Source organism: Orussus abietinus, unplaced genomic scaffold (genome assembly GCF_000612105.2).
Source record: "Orussus abietinus isolate OABI.00-Male unplaced genomic scaffold, Oabi_2.0 scaffold93, whole genome shotgun sequence".
In the NCBI taxonomy this organism is placed as follows: Eukaryota; Metazoa; Arthropoda; class Insecta; order Hymenoptera; family Orussidae; genus Orussus; species Orussus abietinus.
This window is the reverse complement of record NW_019394262.1, coordinates 147,942-171,489: the sequence shown is the minus strand read 5'-3', so window position 1 is coordinate 171,489 and position 23,548 is coordinate 147,942. Positions and strand designations below refer to the sequence as shown.

General features: G+C 50.5%; 1 protein-coding gene across 1 annotated transcript in view; it reads left to right on the top strand.

The window, feature by feature from the left end:
- The first annotated feature begins 611 nt into the window (after positions 1 to 611).
- Positions 612 to 23,548, top strand: part of LOC105700657 — a 78,956-nt gene continuing 56,019 nt past the window's right edge. The window contains exon 1 of the mRNA XM_012426709.2: positions 612 to 2,526. Within this exon, the coding sequence (XP_012282132.1) occupies positions 2,472 to 2,526 (55 nt within the window). The 5' untranslated portion in view covers positions 612 to 2,471. The remainder of the gene's footprint in view (positions 2,527 to 23,548) is intronic.

The following is a 23,548-nucleotide window of genomic DNA, read 5'->3' as shown; positions in this document are numbered from 1 at the left end:
TCGGTCCAGAAGATACAAAGGGCCCCATATCGGGTTATCTCCATCTTATCGGGCAGCCCGGGCCCAATAAATCATCTCCTGCCTAGCCGGTCCACCTTTAATTACCGTGCCCTCGCAAAAATATGAAGACGTAATGCGTTGCCCACTTGCCCCTGCTACGTACCTGACTGTAGGTAGCCCGTAGGTAGGCAGGTACGTAGGTAGGCAGGTTGCAGAGGTACGCGTCGATGCAGAAGGCGTTGCTCATAAATAATAAATATATATTCATGAACGCCACCGGTTATCGGACTTTCGCGACGCGGAGCCTTTCCCGTAGGAGCATGTACCAAAAGCATGGAGGTCTTTTATCGTGCACGGAACATGGCTTCCGGATCGCCTTGGACCGCTTACCGATACGTCGTGGACTTTGTTTATAAGTTAATAAAAAATAATCCGGGGTAAAAGTGGGCAGGGATGAAGGAAGGGGGTGGGTTACCGAAAAGGTCCGACAAGAGGGAAGAAAAAATCAAGTTTATTTACAAATTGACGGAAAAGATAGGTACGGTCAAGACGTCAGACGTCGGGACTCCGTTTTATCGTTTCTAGTTGAAAAAAAAAAAAGAACGTGATCCTAGACGCCAGCGAGTGTCCCTAAGGTTCAGGGCCACAGAAAGTGGGCCCAGAAATCGGTGAAATTCTTGGGATCCTCCTTTTGGGTTCCTGAAAAGCCCCGTCGAAGACAAACGAAAAAGGCCCTGGTCCCTCCGATAATTCTCCGGGCTTATTTATAAATGATAGAAAATGAGGGACCAACTACATTTACAAATTAATTTGAAAGAAAAAGAAAATGTGTACAAAGAAGACGGTCACATTTCAAGACGTCGCGTTATCGGTTCCAGAAATGGAAAAAGAACGATCCGGGAGACCAGGAAAGGCCGAGGGAAGTGGGCCCAGAAGTCGGCGAAATTCCCGGGGCCCTCCTCGCGGGTTCCTGAAAAGGCCCGTCGAAAACAGACGAAAAAGGCCCTCGTCCCTCCTCCGATAATTCCCCGGCCTCATCGACGTATGAGGATTCGGCGATAGCCGCGATATACTCCTACTCTACCTACCGGGGACCTTCCACCTTCCACCTTCCAGCCACCTCCTCGCCTCCGCCTTGGCTCGCCATGTGACTGATTCCCCTTCTCCTCGTGTTGACGAGTCGAGGGCCTGCCTACCTGCCGCCGTTGCCCCGCTCCCATTACGACGCGGACTCTCGCGGCAGGTGCACCAACCTAAGTGCCACTCCTGGCTGCCTACCTGCGCCGCAACCTGCGCCGCAACCTGCGCCGCAACCGCGCCGCGATCGCCGATCTGGCCGAGCTCCGCTCTGCGACCAAGAGTTAAAACGGAGTTCCGACGGAGTTCCGACGGAATTTCTAGCCCCGACCTCGCGAACCTGTCCCAGGGACAGAAGTGGCAGTCAAGTGACGACCTCTCCGGACAGTGTCTTCCCCCAGTGCGTGCCGAGAGCTGCGAGCCCAGGTTGGGACAGGTGAAACGGTGCCTGGCGACCCTAGGAGGAACCGCCACCGAGGATAGAAGACCCCCAGAGGTGTGGAACTTGCGGCGCAGGTGCGGCCGAGACGCGCTCCCACCTGTGGAAGGCTAGGACAGAGGGTTAAGACCACGTGGTCCGTTCCGCGGAGATCCTCCGACTGGAAGAGGGAACTCGGATGATCCTTGGAGCTGATAGAAGCCGAGATAGGGGACTCTGGAGAAGACGCAACTTGCGGATCCATCCGATGGACATCAGTTCCTGAGACTCGGACAGTGCCGAGGGTGTCGACGGGTCTGGATGTTGGGATAAGGGAGGTGATAAGACATACCCACGGGTGCTTCTGGTGGGCCTTATCCGAGATTCCTGTGGAGGTGGGTCTGGGAAGGAATTACGGAAACGGAGCCGAAGAGACTCGAGTGCCGAGGGTGGACGTCATTTCATGATACTCCGACCAGTGGTGACGCAGGTCGAGGTGGACCTGGTAGGGAGCTGAAGAGGAATTTTCGAGGAGCAGGTGCATCTGGTGGACGTCATTCCCTGAGATTCGGAGAGCGAGCCTGGCGGACGCGCTTATCGGGTGCTCGCGGATCGGCCGCGCCGAACGACGACACACTTTCCGTGCCGTATCAGCCGCTCGGTCACCTAGCGGCGCGTTATCGCGCCTCGCGAATATCACGCCCGACCTTGGGAGACCAAGACCCGGTCGCAGCTGCGCCCGGGAAGCATGACAACTGCGAACTCAGGAGCTGCCACAGGGAATCGGCTCCAGGGCGCGACCAACGACTCCAGTGGCCATCTAGGAGTCTAACCGAGGCGGTACCGAAGCGGAATCCCCGAGGGATCCAGGTGGTGCACGCTTCCCAGGCTTCCGCAGACCCCTGGAATCGGGGCCAGCCCTACACCTGACCCTGAGACCCCAGCAGCGCGGATATGTCCGCGACATGTTGAAAGCATGAGGGAGCTGGACACCGAGAGCCCCGTCGTCTGGCCGGCCTGGTGCTACACTGGTGAGTGGACATCTTCCTTTAAGGGCCGATCACCCCAGCCGTGGTTCTGGATAGCTTTGATAGACCCTTAAGGTGCTATGAAAGTGTCCTGTACCTCAAACAGTCAGAACATCTCTAAAACTTCTCCAAACCGGGCGCACCGAATACTCTCAAACATTAACACGTGATTCTAGAGGGTCTAATGGAAAGTCTTGAAACTCGCGAGATTTCATTTCTCGAATGAAAAATGTGTGTTCATCCCGGACAAGAACCAGAAAGAGACATTTTTTCGTTCGTCGAAAAATGAAATTTCCTGAACTTCCAGACCTTCGTTAGGAACTCACGTGTTAAAAGTTTCAGATTATTCGGCGCATCCAGTTTGGAGATAAGTTTTTTAATATCTTCACGCTTGGTGTACGTAGAATGATTCTTTCGTGTCACCTTAAGGCGATGCGGAAACCTCTTTTAAGGAAGGGGCTTTTTAGAGATGACACTTTTCTTGAAGGGTGCTACGCCGAATTGGCTGAAATTTTGAAACTTCGCTTCTGAGTACCCTAGGAAGGTTCTGACACCCTTGATATTCCCATAAAAACCAAATAATCTTTTGTTCAGGCTCGTTGAAAATTGAAATTCGGAAAGTGTCGAGACGTTCCTTAGGTACTCCCAAGTCCTGTGTTTAAATTTCAGTTAGTTTGATTGATTAACCTTCAAGTGCCTTGTTCGATTGATTCTCTGGCTTGACGATTTCGTATCACCTTAATGATTAGATAATCTCGGATTAGTGGAACTCACGACGAGGAAAGTTAGACTAATCGAGGTTTAATGTCCGCTGTTAGGTGACCACCCGAAATCGAGCGAGTAGCGCTAATCGCCCGTTAGGTAATCCTTGATTAAGGGTTTTAACTCGAGTGTTGGTGCGCCTGACCCTAACGATTAATCTCCTCCGGCGGGAACTCGATCGCTCCCCGACTTCCAGAAACTCCGGGAGGTCGTCTCCTTTGACTTCCTGGAAGCTTGGACTCGTCCTCTAAATACTCCTCGGCGTAACTCGCGTTATCAGCGAGCAACGCGCAACGTGCAACCCGACGCTCGCCAAGTCGAGCTTACGAAACAAAAGTTACGGGCTTGAGAAAAAACTGACTATAAAAGGATGGACTGCCGACTTAACGCGGGTTACTAAAACGTCAGCGCTAACGTGTACCGAGAATCGGCGGTTTAGTATACCTGGGAGTTAAATTAGACGCTGAAATAAAAATATCCCCGGTTAATCGATGGAAATTGACCGATTTGTTATTGGCAACGATAACACGAAATGTTGGAATGAAATAACAGACTTGAGAAGAAATGTTGACTTATAAAAGGATGGACTGCCGATTTAACGCGGGTTAGTAAAACGTCAGTGCTAACGTGTACCGAGAATCGACGGTTTAGTAAAACGTCAGCGCTAACGTGCACCGAGAATCGGCGGTTTAGTATACCTGGGAGTTAAATTAGGCGCGGAAATAAAAATATCCCCGGTTAATCGATGGAAATTAGCCGATTTGTTATTGGCAAGGATAACACAAAATGTTGGAATGAAATAACAGGCTTGAGAAGAAATTTTGACTTATAAAAGGATGGACTGCCGATTTAACGCGGGTTAGTAACACGTGAGCGCTAACGTGCACCGAGAATCGGCGGTTTAGTATACCTGGGAGTTAAATTAGACGCTGAAATAAAAATATCCCCGGTTAATCGATGGAAATTGACCGATTTGTTATTGGCAACGATAACACAAAATGTTGGAATGAAATAACAGACTTGAGAAGAAATGTTGACTTATAAAAGGATGGACTGCCGATTTAACGCGGGTTAGTAAAACGTCAGTGCTAACGTGTACCGAGAATCGGCGGTTTAATATACTTGGGAGTTAAATTAAACGCGGAAATGAAAATATCCGCGGTTAATCGATGGAAATTGGTTGATTTGTTAATGGCAACGATAACACAAAATGTCGGAGTGAAAATAGGCGGGAAGAAACAAACTTAAGGTTTATGAATAAAGGATTGACGGAAGACTATCGGTGCCCTTGATTTTTACCCGTTTTATTTTTCGTTTCTCCTGGAGATTTGTCGAGGGGGGAATTTGTCGGAATTGAAATAGTTATATTTGAATTTTCCTCTTCATCGAATAGTTATATCTGAATTTCCGTTCCACCACGCAAACGTTTCGCCGTGGTTCACGTTCGTTACGCTTTTCGGGCTGTCAGTGTATGATAAGGTACGAGTGACAGCCCATACCTGTATTGTCAATGAGAAAAATTGTAAAGCCTCGAAGGTTTCTAAAGATCCTCTTGTAGTCAAAGGATACCGGTGCCCTTGATTTTTACCCGTTTCACTTTTCGTTTCTCGTGGAGATTTGTCGAGGGGAGAATTTGTTGGATTCGAGATCCACCTGATGATTTCCAGTAACGAGGGTCGCGCGTGTAACGATCCCCTCACGTGTCGCCGTGGCCGCGCATTGCGCGTCCGCACTAATAATCGCGCGGAATCTCTCGCGAGAGAGCGGCTTTTTGTATCCGTCACGAAACGCCTGGCGGGCACTTATCTCTCCCTCTTTTTCTCCGTCCCTTCCTCGCTCTCTGTATCTCTCTCGACCTCTGCATCTCGACCAGCATCGAGACCTGGAACAAAGACATTAATATCCGCGACGCGGCGCAGGTCGCACTCTAACCCGCGCCGCAGGTGCTCGCAGGTGCTCGGCAGTCGATTCGTTCCGCAGGCCGGAGGAATCCGCAGCCGACTACCGATTTTCCCCCGCAACGATGCATCGATCGTTATCCGTTTCCGCCGAATCGGCCGATTTCCCCGTAATACCATCCGAAAATGGAAAATGTTGATGCACTTACTATGCATCGTCGAGGGCGCTGAATCATTTCGCGCCGCCGATAGAATCCGTGGTCGACTACCAATTTCAGTCCGCATCGATGCATCGATCTTCATTCGTTTCCGCCGAATCGACCGCAAAGGAAAAATGACGATGCACTCGTGGTGCATCAATGAGAGTCGAATCGTTCTGGGATTCCGGATGAATCTGCAGCCGACTACCGAGTTTTTTTCGCAATGATGCATCGATCTTCATTAATTTCCGTCGAATCGGTCGATTTCCCTGCAACATCTACCGAAAATAAAAAATGTTGCCGATGCACTCGCGGTGCATCGTCGAGATCCAAATCATTTCACGATGCCGGAGAAATTCGCAGTTGCCTTCCGATTTCCCCAAAGATGCATCGATTGTCATTCGTCATCTTCGAATCGACCGGTTTCCTCGAGATATCATTCGGAAATGGAAAACGTTGCCGATGCACTTGCGGTGCATCGTCGAGATCCAAATCATTTCACGATGCCGGAGAATTCGCAGTTGCTCCCTGATTTTCCCCCGCAAAGATGCATCGATCGTCAGTCGTCATCTTCGAATCGACCTATTTCCCCGAGATATCATTCGAAAATGGAAAATGTTGCCGATGCACTCGCGGTGCATCGTCGGGATCCAAATCATTTCACGATGCCGGAGAAATTCAGAGATGCCCACCGATTTTTCCCCGCAAAGATGCATCGATCGTCATTGGTCATCTTCGAATCGACCTATTTCCCCGAGATATCAGTTGAAAATGGAAAATGTTGCCGATGCACTCACGGTGCATCGTCGAGGTCCAAATCATTTCACGATGCCAGAGAAATTCACAGTTGCCCTCCAATTTCCCCAACGATGCATCGATCGTCATTCGTCATCTTCGAATCGACCTATTTCCCCGAGATATCATTCGAAAATGGAAAATGCTGCCGATGCACTCGCGGTGCATCGTCGAGGGTTCGGCGCATCACGATGTGGACATACGGAGGTGTGCCGTATCTTTGCTCTGCGGGGGGGAAATGTCACGCCGCGGTTTTATGCGCTCACGATGTGTGGCGTCGCTGCATATCATGCACCATATGGGGTGCATCGTCCAGCCTGCCAATAGGAAGGCCCGAGACAAAGACATTAATATCCGCGGGTCGCCTCCCGGTGCCTCCAGCAGGTGCAGGAGAGCGATTTGTTCCACAAAAATAAAGGAATAAATATCCCTAGCTGGGTTCCCACCGGCTCCCAACCTCGATTCCTCCCCTCGAGGTTGGTCCTTTTGCTCCGCTTAGTCCTTTTGCTCGAAGATTGGCGACGAGATTCGAGGCCCCAAATTTCGGGGACATGTCGAGGCCCATTTCGCCATTTGCTTCAATGCCGATGCATGTGAGATCAGGCGGAGCAAAAGTCCCCGCTCAAGTTTCTCCGGCGTTTTCGGATGAAATTTTCTGGGTGAGCTTTTCTTCCTCTACCTTTTATTCCCGACGGCGAGAGATTTTTACTCGAAGGGGTGTCCTGATGTCGCGGATACCCCGGAAGACGAGAGGGCAAAGCGGCGCGATTTGGTGACGGGGCGACTTCCCGGATTGGCGGAACGAATCCGCTCCGGGATAATGCCGCGGTAATGGCGGGAACGGTGTCTCCTAACCGCGTAACAAATACCATTCCCGTGGCGGCTGCTAAAACGAGTCATCTGGGGAAAGAGAGATCGCAGCCTCTCGAGGATGATGATTCGTTTGGCGCCTCGCGGCGGGTTTCCCTAGACCTCCGGGATGAGACCAAACGCGATCGAAGGCACGGACGTCGAAGGCCCTACGATTCTAAATCTAAGCCTAGACAACATTCGGAAAGAACTAGCGAAGAAACCCTAATCAAGTAGTTAGGCCTTGTTTAAGATTCTATTGTGCGTCGACGTCGTTTTGTACGATTCTTCCGGCACTGGGCAAACTTGGGATATCCTAGAAGTGCTTCATATAGAAATGTCTAACGTTATATCGTTGATTTATGTCAAACTTCCCTAAATGAAACCTATCCTGGACCAGTTGATACGCCTTTATCTGCAAGCTGCAGCACGCGAGATCGCTGGTCCTTGTGCCAGGAAGCCACTCTCGGAGGATTCGCCGCGATTTAGAATTTTCCGCCTTGTAATTTCTGTCGAAGTTTCCAAAACTACATATAAGATCGATCCTAAACTCATTGATACGCCACTATTCCTCGTCGCAAATAGCCTTCCTTTAGAAATAGACCACGCTGCAGCGTGCGAGGTCGCTGGTCCTCGCTTCAGAAAGCTTTTCTCGCAGGAATCGTCGCGATTTAGAATTTTCGGCCTTGTAATTTCTGTCGAAGTTCCCAAAACTACATATAAGATCGATCCGGAACCCATTGATACGCCACTATTCCTCGTCGCAAATAGTCTTCCTTTAGAAATAGACCACGCTGCAGCGCGCGAGGTCGCTGGTCCTCGCTTCAGAAAGCTTTTCTCGCAGGAATCGTCGCGATTTAGAATTTTCGGCCTTGTAATTTCTGTCGAAGTTCCCAAAACTACATATAAGATCGATCCGGAACCCATTGATACGCCATTATCCCTCGTCGCGAATAGTCTTCTCTCAGAAATAGACCACCCCGCAGCGCGCGAGATCGCTGGTCCTCGCTTCAGGAAGTTTCTCTTCCATGAATCGTCGCGATTCGTAATTCTGGTTTTCTGATCTCTGTCAAACCTTCCGTAACTATATGAGATTGATTCTGACTCCATTGAAACACTATCATCCGTCTTCGCGAGAAGACTTCCCTCAGAAATAGAACACGCTGCAGTGCGCGAAGTCGCTGGTCCTCGCTTCAGGAAGCTTCTCTCGCAGGAATCGTCGCGATTCGTAATTCTGGCTTTCTGATCTCTGTCATATGAGATTGATTCTGACTCCATTGAAACACCACCATCCCTCTTCGCGAGAAGACTTCCCTCAGAAATAGAGCACGCTGCAGTGCGCGAAGTCGCTGGTCCTCGCTTCAGGAAGCTTCTCTCGCAGGAATCGTCGCGATTCGTAATTCTGGCTTTCTGATCTCTGTCAAACCTTCAGTAACTATATGAGATTGATTCTGACTCCATTGAAACACTATCATCCCTCTTCGCGAGAAGTCTTCCCTCAGAAATGGACCCCACGGGATCTCGCGAGGTCGTGCCAGTAAGCCTCTCTCGCAGGAATCGTCGCGATTCGCAATTCTGGCTTTCTGATCTCTGTCAAGCCTTCCGTAACTATATGAGATTGATTCTGACTCCATTGAAACACCACCAATCCTCTTCGCGAGAAGTCTTCCCTCAGAAATGGACCCCACGGGATCTCGCGAGGTCGCGCCAGGAAGCCTCTCTCGCAGGAATCGTCGCGATTCGCAATTCTGGCTTTCTGATCTCTGTCAAGCCTTCCGTAACTATATGAGATCTATTCTGACTCCATTGAAACACCATCATCCCTCTTCGCGAGAAGTCTTCCCTCAGAAATGGACCCCGCGGGATCTCGCGAGGTCGCGCCAGGAAGCCTCTCTCGGAGGATTCGCCGCGGTTCGTAATTCTCGGCGTTCCGCGAACCTCTCGGCTCGCCGAGAATAATTACCTAGGCGAGATGTCGCCGATCGTGCGTGACCCCACACCGGACTTACGCGCTTCCTCGAGGCCCGGGTCGTTCCTTTTGACGGGTCCCCGTTTGCGCTGGCACGCTCATCGACGGAGCCGCGACTTTATTGACTTGCGCCAGCCTGACACCGCGATAGAGATTTATTTACGGGCCACAAAGTATTCTCCTGTCCGTGCCCGTTCCTCCTTGGAAAAACGTCGTCGCGACGTAACGACCCGCGAAACAAAGGATTTCGAAATTCCACTCACGCGCGCGATCCTCCGCTCCGAGAGTCCCACGTGTCGTTCGCTCGGGACGCCTCCGTCTTCGCCGGCTTCGAGGAAAACTAGCAATATCTCCCCGATGCGCTGACTCCTTTTCATAATCGAAGTCCTAGGCGCGAAAAAGGATCTTCTCGCGTTCGAATTGCTCCAAGGAGTCCCTTGGTTGTCGTTATCCTAATCCGTGGTCCCCAGCCATCCTTGCTGGGCCTCTATGAGCAAAAAATCTCCAAAGAAACTGGAAAGGACCTAGCTAGAATGCTTCGAGGCAAACCAGCAATATCTCCCCGATGCGTTGACTCCTTTTCATAATCGAAGTCCTAGGCGCAATAAAGGACCATCGGGATAAAGGATCATCTCGCGTTCGAATTGCTCCGAGGAGTCCCTTGGTTGTCGTTATCCAAATCCGTGGTCCCCAGCCATCCTTGATGGGCCTCTATGAGCAGAAAATCTGCGAAGGAGCCAGAAAGGACCTATCTAGGATACTTACTAATGTACGGTTTGGATTAATTGTCACATTTGTGCCTTAAATTGGCTTGTTAAAGACCAAATCTCCTAATGCTGAAGTTAAGGTCCATGACTATGGTTGAGATTTTCTAACGTATAAGTCCCTGATAGAGTATGTGCGCTGTTTTCAATTTTCTGCCCACTTTTCCACTCTGACTGTTCGTCGGCCCAATGAATCCCGTCCCAGGCCCAATTGTCCATGTCATGGTTAATTATTATCCTGTTATCGTTTAACGGTATCTAGTCGTTGCTTGGAGAACGGATTTATCTCGACCGACCCTGTCGGCTGTCAGCTCCGGGTCCATCGGGCCAGCCTCCGTGGGGCCTTCGTTATTTGCGTATAAATATTGACTCGAGCCGGTGGCAAGTGAACCTGTCTCTCTCTTTCCCTCTCTCCGTTTTCCTTTTCTCTCCTCGTCCCTCGAGGAAGCCGTGCTCGGTCAGAAAGAGACGAGGAAGCGAGGGCGCTCCGACGTTTCCACCGCGCGAAAATACCGAGTCACCTCGTTTAATTGCCCACCAAGACGTCCAGCGACGTCCTCGGGGCAGGCCAGATCCTGGGGATGGGGTCCTTTGCCTCGTGGTTTGCTCAAAGAGACGCCTGCCGTGAAAAAGCTCGACTTGCGCGCCGGAAAGGGGCCCATTGTGGGCCTGATGGGGCACAGTTTTCTCCTCTCGAGACGCCTTCACTCTTTGCCGGTCTTCTCCTTTCGTGGCGACGCTTCCGGCAGCGGGACCTGAAATCTCCCCACGTCCCTATATCCCATCGGCGAAATGGCGTTAAATGGATTTCCTGAGTTTTTTTTCCTTTTTTTATTTCTAATGATTTGCCCGGCTCGCACAATAGGGCTGGCAGAACTACCAGTGATCGTTTCCAGAAATGTGGAAACTGAAGGAAACATTGAGGACGATCGGAGCGCAGAAATTCTGGGACCCCATTCTGGAGTTCATATGGATTTTTTTCGCACACGAATAGATTTGCATGCAAAATTTTGCATTGAGGCAAAGTCGCGTCAATGGTCAACATTTAAAACTCGTATACGAAAATATGGATTTTGCATGCGGAAGTTCATCGGATGAACTCAAGAATCGGATCCTCGGACCCATTTCTGGAGTTCGTATGGATTTTTCTCGCATACGAGTTGATTCGCATGAACAATTTAACATTGTTGCTAAGACGTATACGCAACTGTCGATTTTGTATGCGAAAGTTAATCGGATGAACTCGAGAATCGGACCCTCGGACCCGTTTCTGGAGTTCATATGGATTTTTTTTTCGCATACGAATAGATTCGTATGAACATTTTGACATTGTTGCAAAGTCGCGTCAATGGTCAACATTTGAAACTCGTATACTATCGAAACTATCGATTTTGCATGCGGATGTTGATCGGATGAACTCGGGAATCCCCTGCAGTTTGTTCTCAGGTTGTTCAATCCCCATATCACGTCTGTTCGCAAGTTCTATCGATTTCATGAGGGAACTTTGAACATCAGAAGCGGGACGAAAATTTAGTCTTGTGATCGTCACACCACAAAGCAGTTTTTTTTTTCTTTTGAAAATACACGCAACATTGGCACGAGATGAAAATCAGTGCACCGAGGATTTTGTAATTTAATGTACGTACCTTCTGAGGTTCGTATACTTGCGTACCAAAGTTCCGAACGCGGTATTCAGAATCGCGAATTATTGTATCTTGAGAGTGCTCGAGCATGTGTGTACTGTATTTTGGGGTGGTATTTTCAAGAGGGTGGCGATATCGAGGGAGCCGACCACCCAAATGGTCTTCGGTTCCCCTGGGCGATGAGCTTGCTCTCTCAGGGCAGAAGTTCGCGATGGCACCTGCGGTTCGCAGGCAATCTCGCGGCCGTTCGGGGAATAACTCTGTTAACCGGTGGCAATGGGCTCAGAGAGCTCCCGAACCCCGAAGGAGGTGGTTCCTCCCGGCGGGAGCCTCGCTCCTCGATTACAATTAAGATAGAAGCTACCGCGGTAGGCGAGCGCGATTAAAGGATTAAAGGGGCCTCCTCCGTGTAGACGGGCGTTTCTTTATTTCATCGCAGGTAAAGGTGAGCTCGGGCCAGCCGAAGCATTTATCTTAGCTACACTGTTAACAAAAATTTCATTCATACCCTATCAGACATAAAGTTGCAGCTAAATTATAAATTCGACGTCTTAACGGTGATATACGTTTGTTATAACATTCTAACAAGAAAGGTATCCCAGGTCGATCTCTCCGATTTCATTTCTTTTATAATATGTTATAGTAGAGTAAAAACTAAGCGACACGTATTTTTTTTTATCTGCCATTAAACACTTTAAGGGGGTGAAACCACCATCCAAAGTAAGGCCTGTGAGGGGTGGCTCACCCCTTCATTTTTTTTTTTTAATTCAGAAAATTATAGTTTTTATTTCTCGTTATGAGAAAGCTTTTCCAGGTGGATTGGTTAAAGAATATTATGTTCGTGTCATATTAAACACTTTAAAGAGGTAAAATAAGAATATAATATAACGCGATATAAGAATTCACAAGCATAACCAGAAATTTATGTTTGAAAATGGGCCAGTACATTTTTTATCCATAAACATTTCTTGTTATATTGACAAGAAATAAACGGTTACTTCACTGAGGCAACACAAAATTCTATTCACAGTCCCAATATTCTCTTTTACCGACAACAAATTGCATATCACTCGTTCGTTTGAACAGTGCCGACAATGTTTTTTTGACAGTTACAATAAATTCATTTGCTAATTTAACAAGCGATTTTTCTTCTAAAGAAAGCACTCGATCCACAAGTCGATATAATTGCGAACAGTTTTGTTGTTCCTGCAGTAAAAGTGCAAATGTCTTTATCCGCGCGGTGTTGTCTTGGTCTTGTGCTCTTTTGAAAGATCAAAATCAAGAGTGCAAGACTGTCACGACTGTGACAAATCTTCGTCGGCCATGTCAATCCTTGGGTAATCGGCCCAGGTCTTTGCTCGGCATTGTTAGGACGAAACAATACTATGGCATTTCGAGTGATCGATGCCGATCAGGCAGCACCTCGTGGCATTTCACGGCGCAATCTCGATACCGACCTTTACCTTCGGCTCGGAGTCGCGTGACGAGTACGAGGCATCGAATATGCAAATTAACCTAAGCCAGGGCGCCTATAGGAAGCGACCGGAGGTCGAAGTTTCGGCCTCCGGTGGCCTTACCATGGGCCACATGCAAATCATCGTGTCACTACGTTACCCGAATGACATCTTGTTTACAATGACGTCAGTGTCGATCGTCAGTAGGCAAGTCTTTGTCTCTGTCTTCTCTGGTAGCCCTGGAAGAGTCCACTCGAGTCAGGTCCCAAAGAATCGTCCTAACTGTCCCTCGGGATGCCGTTGAGGTCGCCTTACGATAATCGGTCCAGACATTTACGCCGATGGAAGTAGAGGAGACAAGGAGGGACGTCCTAGAATAAGAATCCGTTCTTAAACGGTGAACGCGCATTGTCTGGGGCAAAAAAAGTCACTTGTCAGTCTCCGTTCCTGAGAGGCGACTCTCTGCTGGTCCCTCTTCGGCGTCCGTCCCTGAGTGGGCCTTAGAAATTCCAAAAACCTCCGCCTCGGGCTCGGAACTCCTCGCTCTCCTCCGCCGCCATTACGGTGATCGCTCCAGGATCGAAGGAATCCAGACGCTATCCTAATTTCCTCCTGTCTGGCCCGAAGGCCCCTCGCCTTTTCCCCCAAACCAAATCTTTTGTCCACGAAGTCCGCGACTTGCTATTCTGGGCGCTAGATCTGGAAACGATTCGACTTGCGGAATAGAACCATAGGGCACCATCGTATACACGTTCAGAGACATCTTCCTAGTTCCCAGGATCAGCATTGATAGATACAGTCTAGATAACTTCCCAAATAACCCTAGATAATATCCAAACCCTACCTAGGTCCCCACACTACTTGTTCCCAGCCCTAGCCAGAACAGACCCTAGGGCTTAACTCTCCCCCCAATTCGAAGTATCCCGATAAACGCTACCCTAACACCCGATTATCATCTAATTTGACACCCAAGATAAGATCACGTGCCTTTATCTTTGTCCTATTCTTCATTTTTTCGGCAACCTCTGGACGTCCAAGCTGGACCATACATAGAAAAGGGTGAAGACAGGGTATTCAGCCCTACATTTGTAGGTTGGCGTTCTGGCTAGCATCTTTACGGGTTTCTGAGATGAATCTTGAGCCAACAGCATCCGGTCCAGGTTGGTCTCTTTTCTCTACCCGGACTCGAGGATCCAATCATACAGTCCCGAGGCCCTGACCGGTCCCTTCGGCCCTGGACCCAACGTACGGGAAACCGGAAAATCTCGGGAAAAATCGGGCGGCGGCGCCACCTTACTCGCTCGGACTTAATTTAGAGCTCGGACGCGAAAATACGCGGCCGTAAGCTTAGGGACGCCCGCCGTAAAGACGTCGGGCCCCTCGCGGATAAAGTCCCGAGTTTATGCGAAGGCGTTACCGGCCCTCGATGGAGATCCTCCCGGCTTGATAGGGAAATGTTTTCGAGCCGTCAGCCGCGAGGCTCTGACACTCGTTCGGGACAAGTACCGGCTTTTAGATCGGTGTTACGAGCTTTTTCGAGCGCCACCATCGCCTTAATCGCCATTCGAGCCCTCGTCCCCTTATCGAGTCGCTTTCCTTCGCCATCCCCCGTCTCCCTTCCATTTTATATTCCTCCTCCTCCCTTTATCGAATTTTATTCCCGCCGGACGAAATCCCAGATAGGCTACGAAAGTCCCCGCTTGCAAAAGGGAACTCCCTGGGGCGATGACAGGACCCATCAGCTAAGCAAGGTGTTCCTGGTTGGAACCTTTGGGAATCGTATTTTGAAAGGTATGGATCAGAGCCTAGGACCTAGTCCATCTTGTGGTCCACCATGATTTAGGATGATCTTCCAAATCTACAAGGAACTTCATTTTGGGAATCTATTTGTTCAGTTTCCCCCGTTTGGGAAGAGAAGTTCCTTGCTACGAAGATAGGGACCACATGGCTCGTGTTCGTCATCTGATGGATGTCGCTGATCAGGGCAAATTGGTGGTGATCCTAGACCTAGTCTAATTGATAGTTTCGCGAGATTTGGGGGGAGTTTACGAAAGAATGGCGAATCTCCGTCTAGGAAGGGGTTGGTTCCTCCAGAAAAGCTCCTCCTGGTGGGTCCGTTCACCGTTTGGGGTTTGCATTCCCGTTCGTTCGGCGTTATCGAGGTTCCCGATCCTCCCCGAAAGTCCCTGGCCCGAAATGGCCCCGGAAGTTGGACCCAGGGCCCGACCCCTTAATAAAGATGCGAAGGGAACGACGCGAACTGGACCGTTCTCCCGCGGGTATACGGTTCTCTTTAGCCAAAGATACGTGACGTTTATGGTGAACTACAGCACTGTAAAGGTCCCTCGCTCTCCCGGGTAACGTCTCTTTCTCCCTGGACCCGGCTTCGGTGGGCGGGACGCGATCGTTCCCCGGTAATGTTACCGGCGATACGTTTCTCCGGGAGGCGATACCCTTTTTGGGATGCCCGCCGACCTCGGCCGCCATTTTTTCCCCGCGGTCGCCAATTTCGCGGGGCTCTCCTCGGTTTCGCCATCTCCCCGAAGCGTCCTCCCACCACCGAAGGTATCCGTTGCCATCAATTTAGAGGACGCCGGAATTATACCGCGGTCTCCATTTAGGGAAAACGAGATTTTTTCGAAAAACCCAGCGGTGGAGTCGCCGCAGCGTCGGCCCGCGCCTGGAGTAAAAAAGGACTGCCTGGAGCGGTTCTCGTCCAAGGACAAAAAGTGCCTAGGGCCGGTCAAGTATAGGAATTTCCTAAGGATTGTCAAGAATAAGGAATGCCTAGGATAAGAAAGGATAGAATATGTTTAGAACCGAACAAGGCAAGGAACTATGTACTGGTGAATAAGGATAAGGAATACCTAAGGTTGGATAAGAACGAGAATCGCTTAAGACTGATCAGGGGCAAGGAACTCCTAGGGGTGAACGAGGATGAGGAATTTCTAGGGCTGGACAAGGACAAGGATTTCCTGGGGCTGAACATAATCAAGGATTTCCTGGGGCTGAACAAGGATCAGGAATTGTTAGGGCTGAACGAGGATCAGGAATTCTTAGGACTGAACAAGAATCAGGGATTCTTAGGACTGAACAAGAATCAGGAATTTCTAGGGCTGAACGAGGATCAGGAATTCTTAGGACTGAACAAGAATCAGGGATTCTTAGGACTGAACAAGAAGCAGGAATTTCTAGGGCTGAACAAGGATCAGGAATTCTTAGGGCCGAACAAGAATCAGGAATTCCTAGGGCTGAACGAGGATCAGGAATTCTTAGGACTGAACAAGGATCAGGAATTCTTAGGACTGAACAAGAATCAGGGATTCTTAGGACTGAACAAGAATCAGGAATTCCAAGGGCCGAACAAGAATCAGGAATTCCTAGGGCCGTACGGCACAAGAACTCAAGGTCCTTGCGAGTGATCCTCCTAGTCCAGGAGATCGTCCCGGTCCCCGTGACCCGTCCGATCGGGTCGATCGCTCCAGGATCGAAGGGGGGACGTCTTTGTCGGTGACGCGGCCGATCCTGCGGCCGAGGTCAGTCGTTTGTAAAGTCGATCCACGGTAACCCGAGCTGACTACAGGCGCGTCCCGCAGGTCGTAGCCTGCTGTTTTTATTTGACCGTATTTCAGGATGATTCCGCGCTTAACGTCCGCGCCCCTCGGCCCTCGTCCCCGGCCTCGTCCTCTTAAAGAGGCGATCCTGCGAGCGGTGACAACTTAACCCGGAGGTGACTCCGCGGGACGGCCGCGAGCGGCTGCGGCTGCCGCATGCGGCCGAAGGGGGGGCTTTACGAGCGCGTCCTCCAGGTCTCTCCGGACGTCCCTGGGACTCCCTGGACCAGGGAAAGTAATCCCAGGCGGAGGGGGAGCGAATATCCTGGGACGTCCTGGGAGCCTCCAGAGGAGGCTGGGCTCGATCGAGACTCCGATCTCCCGCGATCTAGGCACCGCGGAACCGGTACGATCCCCCTGATCGATCCGACCTCCCGATACCGCGAGCGCGTGTCCGCCGGGGTGTCGCGATCGTTAACTCCGCTCCGTCGATCTCGACGAGCCGATCTCCGAGCTCGGTAGGTACCTTGCACATCGGCCGGCCGGAAAAAGCCCGAGGACACGCGCGTACGCCTGTGAACATGTCGAAAGTACCACTTCTTCTTACACTCCCCGGCCGATTAACGCGTCGACCGCCACTTTCGGAGATCCCCGATGCACCTCTGCCTCGTGGAACACGCGGAACCTGGAAATCCAAAAATTGACGTGGTGGTTTTTTTACAAGGGAACGGAAAAGAATGAGCGCTAACCAAGGAACTGCTGGCTCTGTGAATCTGGAATCCAGCTTGAGGCCCAAACAAAATTAACAGGCTTATTGGAATGTGATGTAGACACGTTTGTGCCATGTTGAGTTTTGTTTGGTCCATTTCTTCTTTTTTTTTTTTTTACAAAAGCCAGAGGTGGTAAAAAAAATAAATTCCGAAAATTACCATTTTAACGTTTGTAAAGAAATACCACAAGCTAAACTGAACATGACACAACGTTTACATCACGGAAGCATCACAATAAGTCTGGTAATTTTGTTTGTGCCTCAAACTGGACTCCAGGTTTCCACAGCCGGGACTGCTTTTTCTCTTTCGGTTATTCTTGCTGTTAGATAGAGTGCCGCCATATTGGGATGTGGAATCGTTTTACACGGAAAGTTTTCTTTTGCTGGGAGATGGTCCGTCGCCATATCGAGTCGCAGAGCTTCTTTAAACAGAATTAGATAATTAGCGAGAAATGGACCTTTAGAGCAAGGTGCAGGATCCACAACCATTGCTTCTTCCCTTCGTCCTTTTCCATGGTTTCGATCACCTGAATATTAATATTATCCATAAATTTACGGCGGTATTATCTTCACGGGTTCTCTTTTACCATATTGAACCCGATGGCGGTGAACGATGTGAAAATTGAGGAAGGCATCCAGGATACGACTCACGTCCACGGTCGGCATCTTCCAGGAGAAACCTGGACAGGAATGGACCCGGTCAATTTGGCCCCGCGATCAAACGCTGACCGAGCGATCGTCTTATCGGTATCTGGGTCGGACGCCGTGCCCGAGAAAGCGTGGAAACCGGAGAGAGATCGATTTTCCGCACACCCGCTCGCGGACGACGCGTTGTCACGACCGGAGACATCAAGAGGTGTCCCCGTCGTCCGGGCGAGCGCTCTCGGTCGGAAATTATGCAACGGGGATCGCGTAATGCCCGGCCCCTCGGAATTTATTGTTTTTAACGCCATCCACGCGGACACGTCCCGCTGGAACGACTCCCAGAGACGGGCGGAAAAACTTTATTGACTGACTCTGCCGCGTTACGACCGCGGCGACGGCTTGGTACTTCCAGCCCTTGCTGGGGATGCCGAGCAACAGGTGATGCCGATGGTCTGTAGAAGTCTGGTAGTTCCTGAATTCGATGAAGTTCTGGTTACTAAGAGTCTGGAGAAAATTTCAGGGTCTTCAAAATTTAGATAGGATTTGCATGCCGTATCCAAATTGAACATCTAGGTTCGGATTTTGTCGCGTTACAACCGTAGCAATGCCTCGATACTTCCAGCCCTTGCTGGTGATGCTGATGGTTTCTAGAAGTCTGGTAGTTCCTGAATTCGATGAAGTTCTGGTTATTAAGAGTCTGGAGAAAATCTCATGGTCTTCAAAATTTAGATAGGATTTGCATGCCGTATCCAAATTGAACATCTAGGTTCGGATTTTGTCGCGTTACAACCGTGGCGATGCCTCGATACTTCCAGCCCTTGCTGGTGATGCCGAGCAACAAGAGATGCTGATGATCTCTAGAAGTCTGGTAGTTCCTGAATTCGATGACATTCTGGTTACTAAGAGTCTGGAGAAAATTTCAGGGTCTTCAAAATTTAGATAGGATTTGCATGCCGTATCCAAATTGAACATCTAGGTTCAGATTCGGTCGCGTTACAACCGCAACAACGCCGCGATATTTGCAGTACTCGTTGAAGATGCCGAGCAACAGGTGATGCCCATAGTCTTTAGTAGTCCGGTAGTTCCTGAATTCAGCGAAGTCGGAGAAATCCGGAGAAAATCTTATGGTCTGGAAGATTGAGATCAGACAGGCCTGCCGTATCCAAATCGGACGTCCCGTTCCCCGTTAACGATCGGTTCCGCTCGGTTCCGTTTGGCCGCCGAAGGGGTTCCAGCCGGAACACCTTGGCGCCATCTTGAAGGATCTCTCTCGACGGTCCGTCCACTCCTTACGAGGAATCGATCGGCGCCTCGATGATTACTGGACTGTAACTCGCGCCACGTCCAGCCGCCATGAAGCGTCTTCTCCTCGTTCCCGTCGATTCTTCCGCGGAGCGCGATAATAGAGTGAAGATGAGTGCGCAGAAGCGAGGCAGGTTGCCGAAGGGTCGAAGTGAGTCCCAATCGAGGAAGGAAGTCTAAAGGTTCGCCAGAATTTGAATTTGGAACTGCGTCCCTCGAAGAGCGCTGATGGGTCCAAAGCCCAACAACTGGTGCAGAAAATCAGCGCGGATGCAAGCTGGGACCGAGTTAAGATGCCGCCCCACATTTAAGCCACGTGCTTCTCCATGTAAGATTTAACTCAAATCAGGGTCCCAAGTCTCTCGGAAAGTGATGATGGACTCGAAGCCCAACGATCCATGTAGAAGATCTACAAAAACACCCGCCAGAATGAATTAGAACTCAGAAGGGATGTATTCCTATCATACGGAGCCTACTTTGGAACGCCACACTCTTCTGTCCAAGGCCCAGAATCAATTGTCCTATTCCTTTGGAAATTGGGGATGATACCGAGGAGGAGAACTCATTCACCAATCCACCGTCGGGATTACGAGGAGCACGCCAGCTAGGATGCCAATCTACCAAGATTGGGCCCATCGCCATAGGCCCGCAGAAGTTGATAACACATCCGGAAGCTAAAAACCGGTGCCTAGACAGCGAGTACGCGTCCATCAGACCACCTTTGAGGATAGGACGCGTTAGGATGCCAACCTACCAAGACCAGAATCAAGATCCACATCTTTCCACCGCGGCCCAGAATCGCTCTAAATCTTCAAAAGGTGATGACGCATGGAAAACCTAAAAAGCTGTGCCTGGACGGCGAGGACGCGTCCCTCGGACCACCTTTGAGGTTAGGACGAGCACGCTTACGATCGACTAGGGCCCTTTCGGGTGGCGGGGCCCGACCGGTAACCCGAATCCCGAGGCAGGCCGGGAACGGCCGAGGTGAGCCGAGGTGCCGGCCTCGGGGCGGCGGGTCACCCAGATTTCAATCTAGATACCGCATTCCTCGGTTAATTAGTACTGGCTGACCGGCTGTGGGCTCCATCACTGGGCGGACTGGCCCTCGACCGGGCCCGCGCGTCCATCTTGCCGGGCCCGCTCGTGTGTGCGTCGCCTCCGAGCTTATATACGGATTTCACGCCGTGTATACGCACCGTCACGGGCGCGCACGGCGCTGCAGGTGGATGCGCCCCCTTGTATCGCGATCGTTAATCGCTCGATTATCGAAGACGCTCCCAAGTTAGCCGATCCGAGGCGGCGGTAGCGTCCGAGAAATCATTAGCGAGAGGAAGGCGCCGGAGGCGGCCGGGCCCCCGACGTCCATCCGCGGGGGAAACCGATCCTTAACGTTTCGCTCGTTCTCCCTCGTGGCTCTTTATCCGCCGTTTCTACCGCGAGGAGGAGTCGGTCGATCCTAACCTTTGCTCGAGTACGCCCTAGAGACTAGCAATCCAATAATCACGAAAGTGGTTTCAGTTACTTGCGCGTTTCTCTCCGCGCAAATCCCCGACGTCCCGTTTACGGTGCGTCGTCGGATTTGCGTAGCTCGAACGACCTGCACCGACACATGTCCATATATAAAGACGGTCTATGTGGAAAATCCAAGGAAATTCATTCATCCCATATCTTGTGCCGTATCCAGTTGAATGATAACAATTCGCTAACAGGCCCCTTTCATGATCATCTACGCAGATAATTAGACATATCGAAATTCCCTTCGTTTGTTGGTTGTCACTTGCTCGCGATATGAGTTTGATCCTAGGCCCGGAGTAAACTTGGGTGTTTTAGACGGACCGGAATTACGGTCTGGCATTCCGTGAATTTGACAGGGCGCCGCACAACAATCACTGATATCGTCCTCTCGCCTCTGGTTACAGCGCGTTTTTGCGTACGGTCTGATAGAAGCGGGAAACGATCGTACCGATTTCACCCCAAAGACATGGCGCGTCCGAAACGCTCGAGTGTACCCCGGACTTTTTGCGACTAGTCGCATTTGCGTTCCTCTCGATACCGAGGTTCGATCTCCAGGTCGGGAAGGTATCGCGTAGCCTGAATCTAAATGCGGCCAGTTTAACGATATTTCGTTCCCGGTCGCACGGAACCCGGCGATGGTAAATATTCCCAAACGAGGCCTCGCTCCGCCGCCGATTGTCTAATCTAGACGCGGAGCGTGGATCGGCGGAATAAATAAAATTAAATCGAAGGGGAACACCGAGCATTAGTCGCACGATGCCCCCCAGCCACCCACACCGCCGCCGGCAGCCTCGGGCTCGGATCTCGTTCGCATATCGCTCCCACGTGTTGTACAACCGGAGCGCCGTTACCGACGTCGTGGATTTATTACACCCCGGTGGCTGGCGGTGCGGTAGCCGGGACGTTTCGCGGATTACGCAAGGACCTGGTCGCGATCTCCGCGTTTCGCCACCAGGACGTCCCCGAGACGTCTCGCGGGGACCTCGTTTGATGGGGACGCCGAAGGCGCCGCTCCTGCACCGCCGTCGACAATTATCTCGGGATTCGTGACGAGCATCGCCGAGTTCCCTCGTCAGGAAGCCTCATTCGACTCTGGGTAGCAGGTGGAGCTTTGATTGGGAAAGGGGTCCTTCTCGGTGACGAGCAAAATCGGTCTTGGCCTCGCAGTCATGGTATTGGTCTCGCTAAGAGTGCAAGAACTAGAGCATGAGAGCGAGATCGACATTGTTCGGATGATGCCGTGTGGAAAATTGGATGATAAATCTTCGTATGCTAGCCCTAGCTAGGGTTCACACGATAGGGATATCGGCCCTAGCTAGGGCTAGCCCTGGAACCGAATTTTCCCGATTTTGCTTCGATTGAATTATGCATTTGTGCAATTTTATCCGATTCTTCGATGCCGTGTGGAAAATTGGATAATAAATGTTCGTATGCTAGCCCTAGCTAGGGTTCACACGATAGGGCTACCGGCCCTAGCTAGGGTTTACACGATAGGGCTACCGGCCCTCATTAGGGCTAGCTCTAGAATCGAATTTTCCCGATTTTGCTTCGATTGAATTATGCATTTATGCAATTTCGTCCGATTCTTCCTTTATTGAGGTTGAGTAGCCAAGTTCCAGTGTCCTCCTTAGGCTTTAACTGGAAAAATGATTTCAATGCAGGGTCTGTGTTAGGTTTGGCATCCGATCTAGGCCCCTGCAGATTTTGTATGCGTGTGTAGCCTCTCTCGAAGTCTCCCGAAAATTGTTACGAGCGAATTATCCGGTTAGATGACGAGGTAAGGCAAACGGAAGGAAAAGGGAATTGTTCGTAACGTTTGTATCGGTAAAGTCAAGTGTCGGGCACGCACGGAGCGACGGCGAAGCGTCGTGCGCGCGAAAGTGAAAGAATAATCGCACCCGAGGCCGATTATCGGCGGATAATTAATGATCGAAGCCCCGCCGCGGGAACCGGGGAGGGAACGGGAGATCCTGGCCCGATGACGAGAAGGTGGAGGTGCACACCTCGGAGGAGGCGAGCGTGGGCGAGGTGTGAACAATCCATTCATTACGCCCCATCAGTCCGGGCACCTCCTACCATGCTCGCTACCATGCCGACCAAGTGCAAACCGACTGCGATCTTGAGATCCCGATCCTAAGCACCACCTCCTCTCGCTTATTAATATCCTCCCCGTGTCAGAGATTCGCTGATCGACTCGATTCTAGATTACGTATCCTCAAAGACCTCGGCAAGGAAAATTTTGCCCAATTTTACAAACGCCCCCAGAGAAAGAAATTTCGAAACCGTCATACAGATCGCTTATTAATATCCCCTTATCAGAGATCCAATGATCTACTCGATTTTAATCGACGTATCCTCAAAGAGAAGTCAGGCAAAAAATTTAACCTAATTTTACAAACGCATTTACAAACATCATCTCCTTTCGCTTATTAATATCCTCTCTGGTAGAAAATCCATGTCGAAATCCATGTCACGTACGAAATATTAGGTAATTGCAGGATTTTATTAATTTCTATAACCGAACCTTATGTCACAAGCAGAATACTGAAAGATAACATAGCGTACGGTCAGTCGGTGATAACAAACAATGATTTTACGTGAAGAATCCGGAAATTAGGTTGCTGGAAAGGGATGGAACCTCTGCGAGAGGTGATGGAAGTAACCTTTCACCCATCTTCGTCTTAGAATGATGTTCTTTGGTGTTTTTTGACTCTTTCTCTGGTATCAGACTCGGAACGCGTAGGCCGGAAAGATCCGACGGAGGAAACGAATGCAAATTCGGGGGCGATAAATCAGGGACTTCCGGTCCCCAGGGGCGTTTCCTCGGGGCCCATGTCCTACGGGGTACCCGAGAATTCACGGGGAAGGCGCGGTGCGTAAACTAGTCTTCGGCAAGTCGTTTGTTC